Below are 12273 nucleotides of genomic sequence, written 5' to 3' on the forward strand. Positions count from 1 at the left end.
TTTATCAGGAATGTTAATTTCTTTCCAGAGGGAGAGTCACGCAGTGCGGTTTGGTCTCAGACCAGGTTTGGGATGATATTCCTTTTGCAGGGGCAAGGGAGTGAAGATTGTAGGGGATCCAGGAGAGAGCCCCCATGTCCATCCCCACTGCCCACAGCTGAGGGGTTATGATCTGGAGACAGACACCTTTCACCTGACAGCCTCCAGATTGAGGGTGGGTGACAGCGGCAGTGTTTGATCTGTGGTGCTTGCCCTTCCCCCCTCCACCTCAAGGGACAGAGCAGACATGCCAAGGGACAGTCAGGGTTTCAACCCTTCCCTCTCTCCTATTACATAAAGCTCCTGGGAACCAGTGAGTCCAGGAGTTCTGGTGCAACATTCTGCTTCTCCTGCTTATTAGTTTCACATCTGATTGTCATAAGACAGCTGTGTAATGGGACTGCAGGTCTGCAAGAAATGCCCAAAAGGAGGCCCTGGGCTCTGTCTTCCAGGATCAGCCTGCATCCCTGTTAAGCATTCTGGTAGGGACAGACCTGAATTGCTGCAGAATGTTCTGGCAGAAATATCTTTAGCTCTGAGCTCTTACCACGCAAGGATAGTTTATTTGTTACAGCTACCAGGTAACCCTATCTTTAGCAGAAAAGAGGAATTTATTACAATGATAAAGGGATATCTCCAAGAATGTGAATTCCACTGGGCCCCGGGAAGAGTCTTGAGCTGGGAGCCACAAAACCATCAGAATTTCTCTATGACTTTCTGCTCTTCTTCTCATTTTATCATTATTTTTCTCTACTTCTCCAGTCCATCTCACAGAATATGGCCACCCCAAATCCCACTTTCTCCCTAGTTCCAGTCAGTCAATCTCAGAGGCTAACTCCAACACTTAACACAGTGAAAATAACAAATCAGGAACTCACCATGTCTCAGTTCAGATTCTCAAAAGAGAATCTGATTGGTCCAACCTCTGTCCTATGTTTACTATAGAGCCCACCGGCCATGGTTTGGGGAAGGTGGCTACCCAGAGGGTGGACCCACCCTCTGGGCTGGTCAGGCAATTCCTAGAAAAGTGGGATTAGGCAGAGATTCCAGCAATTATTCTCCACCATAGGGATATTTCCTTTTGGAAAACCCACCACATAACTCACAAACACAATGCCTCTTGGTACTGAAACACCATGAGTAGATCAATGCTTCTATTGATCTCAAGGACTATAGATCCCCCAACAATGCCTGGCCTAGAGAGATGGCTGCTTCTGTATTTCTTAAAGAGATTTCTTTAAAAGTAACAAACTCTCCCAGTACAATGAAGTCTTTGCATATCAATACTTATTTTAAAGGTAGCTGGAGAAAAAAAATGGGTTAAGGAGGAACTGAAGAGGAGGAATATGGAATGCCCAAATATCAAGGTGTCTGCCAACTGGATATTAACCAGAAACTTGAATATAACAACTTAATATAAACAACTTAAATGTCCATATTCATAGTATGGAATAAATTAGATCTAAATGTGTCACAATAAATCAAAAACATAATGTTGGAGGAGAAAAGCAAGTTGCAGAATGATACTGGTACAACGTAGTAAGGTTTATGTAAATGAAAAGCAAGCAAAAAAAGAAGATCATACTAGGTATTGTTCATGGGTGTATACACACACACACAAGGATAGATAGATAGATATGAAAGTATAAGAATGAATTGGAAGGATACACATCAAATTCATAATAGTTATAGCAAAGGGAGGATGTTTGGGAAGGGGTTTTATTTTCATTTGTAATAGTCTAATTATTTTTGTTTGTAATTGTCTAATATTTTTTAATAGATTTTTAAAAGGACAACGTATTCACACTTTTAATAAAAAGCATATACATAGGAAAAGAATTGGAAGTGAAATGCCACCAATATTAGGTAGTGGGAATATGGATGATTATTTTTTCTTTGTACTTTTTCTGTATTTTTAAATATCTATATATCAACATGAATAGATATTTAAAAAACACAGTCGGGTGAAAAAACAGTTGCAGATAAATACTAACAGCATGATAATATTTATATTTATGTAAAAACCCATAACAATAAAAACAAAACATCTATTTTCTATGGATATATCTATTATGAATATATCCATATATATCCATATAAATTCACAGTAGAAGATCCAGAAGGATATACAGTATGCTAAGCTGTATAATGGTTACCTCTGCGGACTTAACGATAGATGCCAAAGGTAAAAGAACATTTGTATTGTATCTGCAAAGTTTTCATATTTGCAACAATTCACATAGCATTTGTGTAACTAAAAATTAAAACACATAATTTTTTAGAGAAAACTGCCCACACAAGTTCCCGTGGTTTGGCTTCTGAAGCCCCTGGTGCGGGTTACTGCTGAAATCCATCATTTCTCCCATGTGAGTTAACTTGAGGTCTCCGAGTTAAACGTCCTACTCAGAATACAGATTCCTAAAGTGCTTTTCATTCTAAGACCTGTTCAGACGTGTGGGTCTAAATATTTGAGCAAATATTTTTCTTTTTAGTACCTGGCATGTTCTAAAATAGTTCTATAGGGATAAGGTAAAGCACATATGAAACAAAGAAACTCCCACAGAAATGAACTGCAATTGCATATAAATGTATTAAGTAGTTCCCTAGAAGAACTTAGTCACAGCTGGGTAGCGTGGCCGAGCGGTCTAAGGCGCTGGATTAAGGCTCCAGTCTCTTCGGGGGCGTGGGTTCGAATCCCACCGCTGCCAAGATGAGGTTTTTTGTTGCTGCTGGTTCTGTATTCATCTCGGTCCCGCGGCTGCAACAACGCCCCCTGCTGCCAGACGCGGCTGCCTGCCCGCATGAATGGAGCGGCGGAGGGGGCGGGCCCGCGCGCGCCTGGGCGGGGCATTGTGGGTAAAAGGAAGCGCGAGGGCCCTCCCCGCTTGCTCCCCCCACGTGTCCGCCGAGTTTCTCCACAAGCAACATGGCCGCTGCCTGAGAGGAGAGCCGGGCCGCCGCCGCCTGTGTAGCCCGCGGGTACCTGGGCCGTTGCCGCCGCCCGCGCGCGGGCCCGTCGGAGAGGTGAGTGCCGATGTGGCAGCGCCCGCCCGGGCTGGAGCCGGGCCGCACTCTCGAGGTGGGCCTGGGCGGGGCTGCCGCGTAGGCCGGGAGGCCCGCGCCGCCCGGTGCCAAGGAGCCGGCGGCCTCCCGGGACTCGGGCGGGAAGGACGGGCAGCCTGGCCCAGTAGACCCGGGCTGGCCGCGGGTTCCGACCTCGCCTCGGCCCGGCAGTCGGTGAGGCCGCGGCCGAGGCTGCCGGCGGTGACTCAGGGTCCAGCCACCTTGCTCCGCCCGGCTCAGGCGGGCCTCCTACGGGAGCACCTGTCCGAAGGCAGCCGATGTCCTGCCGGCGTGGCGGCTCGTGGCAATGGCTGCGTGGTGGGCGTGAGAAGGGGGCCTGACCACCCGCGAGGGAGGCGAAACCCATTGGACAGTGTGGCTCGGGGCCGGCGGCCCGCCCTGATGGGCAGGGGGAGGGTGACCGGGCCCCCTCCTCGCCCCAGATTAGCTTCCGTCCGGCTAGGCCCGGAATTCTTCATTCATTTATTCCGGCCACCATTCAGGGCTAACTGGGGGCCAACTACGTGCGGCGGATAGGGCCCTGATCATTTGATCAGAGGAGGTGTCAGTAAGCACGTAAACCAATAAATAAAAAAGGTCGTTCTGTTGTGTTACCTTTAGAATCATTGGGCTTGGGGGCAGAAAGAGGAGATCTTAGCAATCGCCACAGTTTCTTCATCTGTGAAGTGGGGATAATAGAATTACCCACCTCATAGGTTTGTGGTGAGGGCCCAATAGGGTAAGACGGAAGAAGTCCCAGGTTGCAGTTAGTTTCGTGGCTGTGTTTCCTGCTCTTTTATATTGGAAGAAAACATTGGGCCACGTAGTAACAAACCTTCCCATGGGTTATTTATACCTTACTTTTAATCCTCACCACAGTCCTCTGAGGTCGGTACTTTTGTTATCCCCATTTTAGGGGGATAAAAGTAGTGAGTAGTACTAAGTGCAAACGACTCCGGGTGGGCCACGGGTAGCAAACAGCAGACCTGGGATTTGAACTTGCACAGTTCCGCTCTAGAGTCCGGGCTCTTACCCACTACACCATCCTGCCTTTTATTAAGAAAGCTTTCAGCATAGTCGTTAAGAATGAGCATAAGGCTCTTTGACATCAGCTAGACTCAGGTTTGTGTCCTCACTCCGCTGTTCTCCAGCACTGTGACCTTGGGTAGGTTACTTACTCTCTGAACTTTAGTTTCCTCCTTTCTTAATTGGGGATGGTACAGCTTGATTTATAGGGCTCTTGAGCAGATTAAATGAGATTGAATATTAAGTCCTTAGAGAAGGGAGGGTCCGACTCAGTTGAGTTCATTCTTCCCGCCCCTAGGCCATCTCTCCTTTTAACAGGGGTGGAAACTGAGGTGACCCAAAGAGGGAGATGCCTTGTGCGGGGGGGCATACAGCCAATAAGAATCCAGACCTTGAGACTATTTGCCCTGGGGCCCTTTCCTCTTAATTCACATTGTATATTGTCCTCACCTTGTCTCACTCCCACCAGTAGCTGGAGATTATTTGGAGTTGCCTCTGCTTTTCTGATTGGCGGACAGGTTAGATTGCTGGGTGCAGCACTGATGCACCCAGCTGTGGCTTTCAGGCACCTCCTCTGCTCTGGACCCCTCCTTAGATTCACCTGGTGTTCTTGTCCCCTTTCCGTTTGTTGAGCAGCCGCCTGGCAGGGGATGTTTTCTGTGCTCAGTGCCGTGGAGCCACTGCCATGGAGTACCCTTGTGGCCACAGGACACCCTGTTGAGGCCAAGGTGGTCACTGCTGCTGGGGAAGCTTGCCTTGTGGCCTGAGAGGATAGGCCACACCTCTGTCCTCAAGTGTCCACAAGGCCCAAACCATGAGACCACTAGTCTCTGGATGGGGCTGAGTTAGGCTCACTGGGTAAAGGGTCTGTAACTGCCTGATTTCATGCACTCATTCACTCAGTTATTCTTTGTACTATACTGAGTGTTACTCCATGCCAGGCATTGTTCTAGATATCGGGAGAACAACATGAATTTCTTAAAAAGATAATAATCCCCATATCAACTTGATGAAATAAATATAATCATCTCCATTTTACGGTTGAAGCACTGAGAGGCTTTCATGGAGCTTACATTCTAGTGCAGAAGACACATAGGCAAATAGACTAGGTAGTTCCAGATTGTGATAAGAACCATGAAGGAAATAAAATGGGCATGTGGTAGTGACTGGAAATGGGTGCGGGGCTCTTGAAGGTGGATAGTTTGGGAACCTGTCTGTTCCTGGAGAGGGTGGGGGTGGTGATACTAGTGCAAAGGAGCCAGCCTTGAAAAGACCTGGGGAAAATAGGTGGTGTGCAAAGGTCCTGAGACAGGCTGGGGCCTAGCTTGTTGTAGGCCCAGCAAGATTGTATGGGACCCTGGGGCCATGGAAAGGAATTTGGATTTTATTCTATGTGACAGTTGAAGGGTTTTGAGCAGCGGAATGATGTGATCTGTTTTTCTGCAAGGACAGCTCTGGGTGTTTCTGGGAGGATTGGAGGTAGGAAAGACTTGTTGAAGCAGTACTTTTCAAATTGCAGATCAAGATTTATTAGTGGGATGTGAAATCAGCTTAGGGGGGTTGTAACCAGTATTTTTAATTTTAATGAGTGAGGATAAAAAACATCACTGCATCAGATATAGTAGGGACAATTAATGGTTATGTGAAACCTTGTTTTAGTTAGGTAATTGTATGTATATTCCGGGTCATTTATATGAAATGGATTTCTTACTGTGGGCCTTAGGCTGAAAAATTTGAAAGCCCCTGAGTTGGATGATGTTGCCTGGGAGGATGAAGGGAGGTGATAATCCCTGCATTAACCCAATCGTGTATTCTATCTGGAGGAAGGAGCACCATCCTCCCCGAGCTCCTTCTTGACTGGGGAGAGGCGAGTAGAGAAATAGCTGAGAAAGCCTGTCTTGGGGTCCTCCCAGGCCATACCCTCTCAGTACCTACGTCTGTTCCCTGGTTCACCCAGAAGTCCCCAGTCTCTCAGTTGTCCACAGAGCCAGCTGGAGAGAAGGTAGGTACTTCGCATACGTTTATGATCCTTGGCAGGTGAGGTGGGGTCTCGGGCTCTCCCATGCATTGCCCTCGGTCTGGGCGGTAACAGGCATTTGGGGGTTATGATTTTCATCTAGTCTTCTAATCCCGAACTGTTGAGGTAGCCTGCTTCCCTCTACTCTCTTCCTCTGCTCAGAGTCCTATGGTAGCTCCCTATTAAATGGCATTCCTGTGGTTTACTTATTCAGACAACATGTACATATTGAGTGCCTGCTATGTGCTAGGCACTGGGGGACAGCAAGGGACAAAATAAACTAAAATCTCTGTCTTCATGTAGTTTACCACTTACTGGCAGTGGGGGTGAGGATGGATAATAAATACAGAGCTATAAACTGTCACATAGTGATACATGCTATGGAGAAAACCAGAGCAGGGAAGGAGCTGGCGGGGCGGGGTGTTGTGATTTTGAATTGGGTGGACAGGGAAAGTCTTAGCTATGAGGTGGAATCTGAGCAAAAACCTGAAAGAGGTGAAGGAGGGAGCCATGAGGTTATGGGGGCCGGTAGAGCAGTTACAAAAGCCCAGAGGTGAGGGTCGGGGGAGGGAAGGAGGCCTGTGGGAGATGAGGTCTGAAAGGAAAAGGGTCAGGGAGGGCGTTGTCTAGGGCCTCACATGGGATGAAAAAGACTTTGGCTTTTATTTCTGAGTGAGATGGGAAGACTTTGAAGGCAGAGGAGTGATGTGATTGCTGGCTGTGGGGTGAGCAAAGACCGTAGGAGGCAAAGGTGGAAGCAGGGAGACCAGTTCGGAGGCTGCTGCTCTAAGGCGGGCAGGAGATGGAGGTGGCAGAGGGGGTGGGCAGATTCCCGACATACTTAGAAGGCACAGCTGACAGGATTTGCTGGTGTGGGGCGAGAGGAAGAGAAGCACTGAGGATGATGCCATTGTTTTGGCCTGAGCATTCTCAGCGTCTGGAATGTATATCTGGAATAAGCGAGATGACTCCGCTCGGTGGCCGGGGCAGGGGGCTTAGATGCCCTTGAATCCCATGGTGAAAATATTTATGTTCTTTTAAATATTAAACAATTCAAATGTTAGGTAGATAAGACAAAAATCGAGCTGGTCTTACCTAAAAGTAGAGGTCCGGGAACTGCTGAGATTCGAGGGTGCCCAGGTGCCTTTAACTGTGCCCATCCCCTCCCTTTGGGAATATGAAGGGTCATCCCAGCTGAACTACAGTCAGCCCTCCACATTCATGGATTCAACTAACCTCAGAAACTAAATTTGCCCTGCGCCTGGCAACTATTTACATTGTATTAGGTATTATAATTAACTTAGAGATGATTTAAAGTATACCATGTGCTCTAATTTCATTCTTTTATAGGTAGCTGTCCAGTTTTCCCAGCACCACTTATTGAAGAGGCTGTCTTTTCTCCATTGTATGTTCTTTCCTCCTTTGTCATAAATTAGGTGACCATATGTGCGTGGGTTTATCTCTGGGCTTTCTATCCTGTACCATTGATCTATATTTCTGTTTTTGTGCCAGTACCATACTGTCTTGATTACTGTAGCTTTGTAGTATAGTTTAAATTTTGGGAGCCTGATTCCTCCAGCTCCGTTTTTCTTTCTCAAGATTGCTTTGGCTATTCGGGGTCTTTTGTGTTTCCATACAAATTGTAAAATTTTTTGTTCTAATTCTGTGAAGAATGCCATTGGTAATTTGATAGGGATTGCATTGAATCTGTAGATTGCTTTGGAATGGCCATCATCAAAAAATCTACAAACAATAAATGCTGGAGAGGGTGTGGAGAAAAGGGAACCCTCTTGTACTGTTGGTGGGAATGTAAATTGATACAGCCACTGTGGAGAACAGTATGGAGGTTTGTTAAAAAGCTAAAAGTAGAACTACCATATGACCCAGCGATCCCACTACTGGGCATATACCCTGAGAAAACCATAACTCAAAGGACACATGTACTCCAATGTGCATTGCAGCACTATTTACAATAGTCAGGACGTGGAAACAACCTAAACGTCCAACGACAGATGAATGGATACAGAAAATTTGGTACATATATAATATGGAATATTACTCAGCCATAAAAAGGATCGGAATTGGGTCATTTGTAGAGATGTGGATGGACCTAGAGACTCATACAGTGAAGTAAGTCAAAAAGAGAAAAACAAATATTGTGTATTAACGTACATCTGTGGAACCTAGAAAAATGGTACAGATGAACCGGTTTGCAAGGCGGAAATAGAGACACAGATGTAGAGAACAAACGTATGGACACCAAGGGGGTAAGGGGGAGTGGGATGAATTAGGAGATTGGGACTAACATATATACGCTAATATGTATAAAATAGATAACTGATGAGAACTTGCTGTATAGCACAGGGAACTCCACTTCGCTGTACAGTAGAAACTAACACAACATTGTAAAACAACTATACACCAATTTTTTTAAAAAAAGGAATGAAATTGGGTCATTTGTAGAGATGTGGATGGACCTAGAGTCTGTCATACAGAGTGAAGTAAGCCAGAAAGAGAAAAACAAATATCGTATATTAACGCATATACGTGGAATCTAGAAAAATGGTACAGATGAACCTATTTGCAGGGCAGGAATAGAGACGTAGACGTAGAGAACGGACGTGTGGACGTGTGGGGGGGGAAGGGAAGGGTGGGACAAATTGGGAGATCAGGATTGACATAAATACACTACCATGCATAAAATAGGTAACTAGCGGGAGCATGCTGTAAATAAAGCACAGGAAGCTCAGCTCGGTGCTCTGTGATGACCTAGATGGGTGGGATGGGGGGGTTGGGTGGGAGGGAGGTCCAAGAGGGGGGTGATATAGGTATACATATAGCTGATTCACTTCATTGTACAGCAGAAACTAACTCAACATTGTAAAGCAATTATACTCCAATTAAAAAATTTTTTTATTGAAAAAAATAAAGTATATTATTGTAAATAAAGTATATTATTAAAGTATATTATTGATGTGCTTAGGTTATATGCAAATACTGTGCCATCTTATGTAAGGGACTTGAGCATCCACAGATTTTGGTCTCCTTGAGGCTCCTGGAACCAATCCCCCCCTTCCCCACTGATCCTGAGGGACGGTGTACTCACCCTCCACCATGGCGACCTGCCGCCTTCCCTCCTTCGGGTACTTGAAGTGCTTCCTGTTGCCCGGAGACCCTCTTCCCCTCTGCTATCCTGGCTTGTCCAAATCCTTCTGTCCTTCAAGGCCCAGCCCAAATGCCCCTTCCCCCAGCAGGAAGGCCCTCCCTTCCTCTGAACTCCCCTACCTATAACTGCGACCTGAAGTTGGATAGCCTGGCATTGAGGTCCAGTGGGTCCCCTTGCTTCCTGTGTGGCTTTGGGTAAAACACACAAAAGCGTCTCTGAGTTCCAGTCTCCTCGTTATAAAATGGGGACAATTAAGAGAAGAGTATGTATGTGAAGAGGGTCATTTTTAGACATGTGCACGCACACACACACACACACACACACAGAGAAAACCACAGAAAGGAGGTCATCTCACTCGGGGTTGGGTTTAAAGTCAGCTTGAAAATCAAATATCAGAGACGGAGTCACCCTGGAATCCAAGTCTTGGGACTGTCTGCTCTTCCTGTTGTGCATCAGGCTATCCTCTAAAGATTCCCCATGGCCCCCGATTACTTCTCGAGTGTTTTCATCATGTCTGTGGACCAGCCACCCTCCACCCTCCTGCCTGGTGGTGAATTCTTTGTGAGTGGTCAGAAAACCCCTAAAACTGGTCATTTATTCTTTCCCATGGGTGTAGCTGACATGTGGTGACTTGGGTCCACCTGTTTACACCCATTGCTTGGTGGTTTCTGCCTGCTTTTTTTGGTTTTTGGCCGATGGGCTGTATAATGGGCTGTCCATTTTTGACTCTACGATAGATGTAGAAATAAGATCAGTTTCTGTTTGCTTCAGGCTCCTGCCTCCCAGAGCAGGGCTGCTTGCAGAATGGGTACCTAGGTGTGTTGGTTGAATAACTGACTGACGGTCCAGGCCTCTTGCTCTCCTTGCAGATCGAGTCCAAGGACCGCGCGGCTGGCTCCCCCCTAGTATGGCCAATGAGGAGGATGACCCAGTCATACAGGAGGTAACTGCTGTTCGCCACCCTCTGCCGGGGCGGGGTCCCTTCCTCCATCCTCAGGCCAGCCTGGGACCTGTTGGCGTCCTCTCTTCCTCATACCTGCCTGGCTGACCCCTCAGTTCCTTCAGGTGTCTGATCCAGCATCACCTTGTCAGAGAGGATTCCCTGACCCTCCTGCCTCACGTGACGTTCTCCTGCACACCCTCCCTAGCCCCTTACCTTGGCCATACCTTGCGTTTGGCCACAACACCTCTCAGCCCCTACACATAAGTTTCCTTCCACTAAAGTGTAAGCCTCATGAGGGCAGGGATGTTGTCCTGTTCACCACTGTGTCTGCAAAGCCAAGTCCAGTGCCTGGCAATTAATAGATACTCAGTGACTATTTGTTGAATGAATGAATGGGTTTGACAGCTCCCTCTTCTTCATGGGCTTATGCAGATTCGGTCATTCAGCCGTTGTTCGCTGAATGCATGATGTGCTGGGGGCTGTGACAGCAGGGAGCCAGGCGGTGTTCTGCCCTTGGGAAGCTTAGGATCTGTGAGGCGAGACTGACAAGGAAGGGGTCTCAAGATGCAGACGGTGGTTCCAGAGTCAGCCCAGACCAAGACATATCCTAGAGGCTCTGGGCCTTTGCACATGCTGCTTCCTTCACATATGCCTCCCCTGGGCCTGCTGAGCCTTCACTCATCCTTAAGGCCTGGAGGTGGGAGAGAACATGGTTCACAGGAAGAGCTAGGAAGCAGGAAGGTAAACTGCGAGGTGGGGCGGGGCGGTGAGGGTTGAGAAGAAAGCCAGGTCACATCACCTGAAGACAGGCCAATCCAGGACAGGTGATGGAGGGCACAGGGAGGAAGCCCTCCCCTGCCCCATCCTCATCAGAAACACGTTTAATCGGGCCCTCTGGGATGCATCCTGATCTGGGCAGCCTCGGAATACATTTTTACTGGGTTACATTGAACCTGGGCAGGGGGCTCTGGACATATCCAGGTTGGAGATTTGGTTCCCTTTATTTTTAGCATCAGCTGAGCTATTTCCTCTTCCCCAAATGGCCTCAGAACCATTATCCCTGAAATCTGAGGAGCATGCTTGTGCCCGGGGCAGGTTGGGCATTGGGTTCTGTCTCCTGGTTAAGTCTTCTTCCTTTGTTCCCAGATCGACGTGTACTTGGCCAAAAGTCTGGCAGAGAAGCTCTATCTGTTTCAGGTAATTATAGGACATAAAGGTAAAGGGGGAAAAAAAGCAAGTGTTGGTGGGTGGTGGAGACACAGTAAGTGGTAGGCCAGGAACAATTTGAAACCTCCACGTTGCTTAGAATTCTTGGCACAGAGGGTGTTTGGTAAGACAGTCTCTTTGCTTTTATGGGCAGGTCAATAGTAATCTCTCATTTTGAAGATGGGAAAACCAAGGCAACCCTAAGAGGCAGAACAGTGTAGTGGATAAAGCTTGGGCCCTGGGGACAGTCTCCCGGCCTTGAGGCTTGGCTGTGAGTCCTTGGGCAAGTTCCTTAAAAAAAAGAAAATCTCTCTGTGCCTCAGTTTCTTTATTTGTCAAGTGGTGATAGTAATAATACCTGCCTGATAGGGTCCCCACGGGGATCAGCTGAGTCCATATTAAAGTGCTTAGGACACCACCTGCCTGGTGCAGAGTTAGCGCCGCGAATGATTGCCACCGCTGTAACCGAGACTCAGGGAGCGGCCTTCTGGGGCAGCTCCAGGCAGCATTGGTGCGCCTCTGTCCTGCTAGCTGTGAGTCCCCCCACTTGTTATCCCTGCCCCCTCCCCTCTTAGCTGGGCTGGTAGTTTAATCATAGTCACTCACAGGTGTTAACCCTAGGCTGTCTGCAGGCACCATTCAAAGTATTTTGCATATGTTAACTCATCTCCTGCCACAACATCCCTGTGGTGGTTACTATTGTAATTTATAACAGCTTTATTGAGATCTAATTCACGCCCCTGCAGCTTCCCTGTGTAAGTGTAAATGCAGTGGATTTTAGTCTGTCCACAGGGTTGGGCAGCCGGCGGCAGT

The 12273-nt window shown here is 47.5% G+C and overlaps 1 protein-coding gene across 1 annotated transcript in view; it reads left to right on the top strand.

The window, feature by feature from the left end:
* Nucleotides 1-220: 220 nt before the first annotated feature.
* Nucleotides 221-12273, top strand: part of POLR3E (RNA polymerase III subunit E) — a 34102-nt gene continuing 22049 nt past the window's right edge. The window contains exons 1-3 of the mRNA XM_082362471.1: nt 221-3063; nt 10181-10254; nt 11401-11451. Coding sequence (XP_082218597.1) covers nt 10219-10254; nt 11401-11451 — 87 coding nt within the window. The 5' untranslated portion in view covers nt 221-3063; nt 10181-10218. The remainder of the gene's footprint in view (nt 3064-10180; nt 10255-11400; nt 11452-12273) is intronic.

This window comes from Balaenoptera borealis (assembly GCF_965194805.1).
Source record: "Balaenoptera borealis genome assembly, chromosome: 16".
NCBI lineage: Eukaryota > Metazoa > Chordata > Mammalia > Artiodactyla > Balaenopteridae > Balaenoptera > Balaenoptera borealis.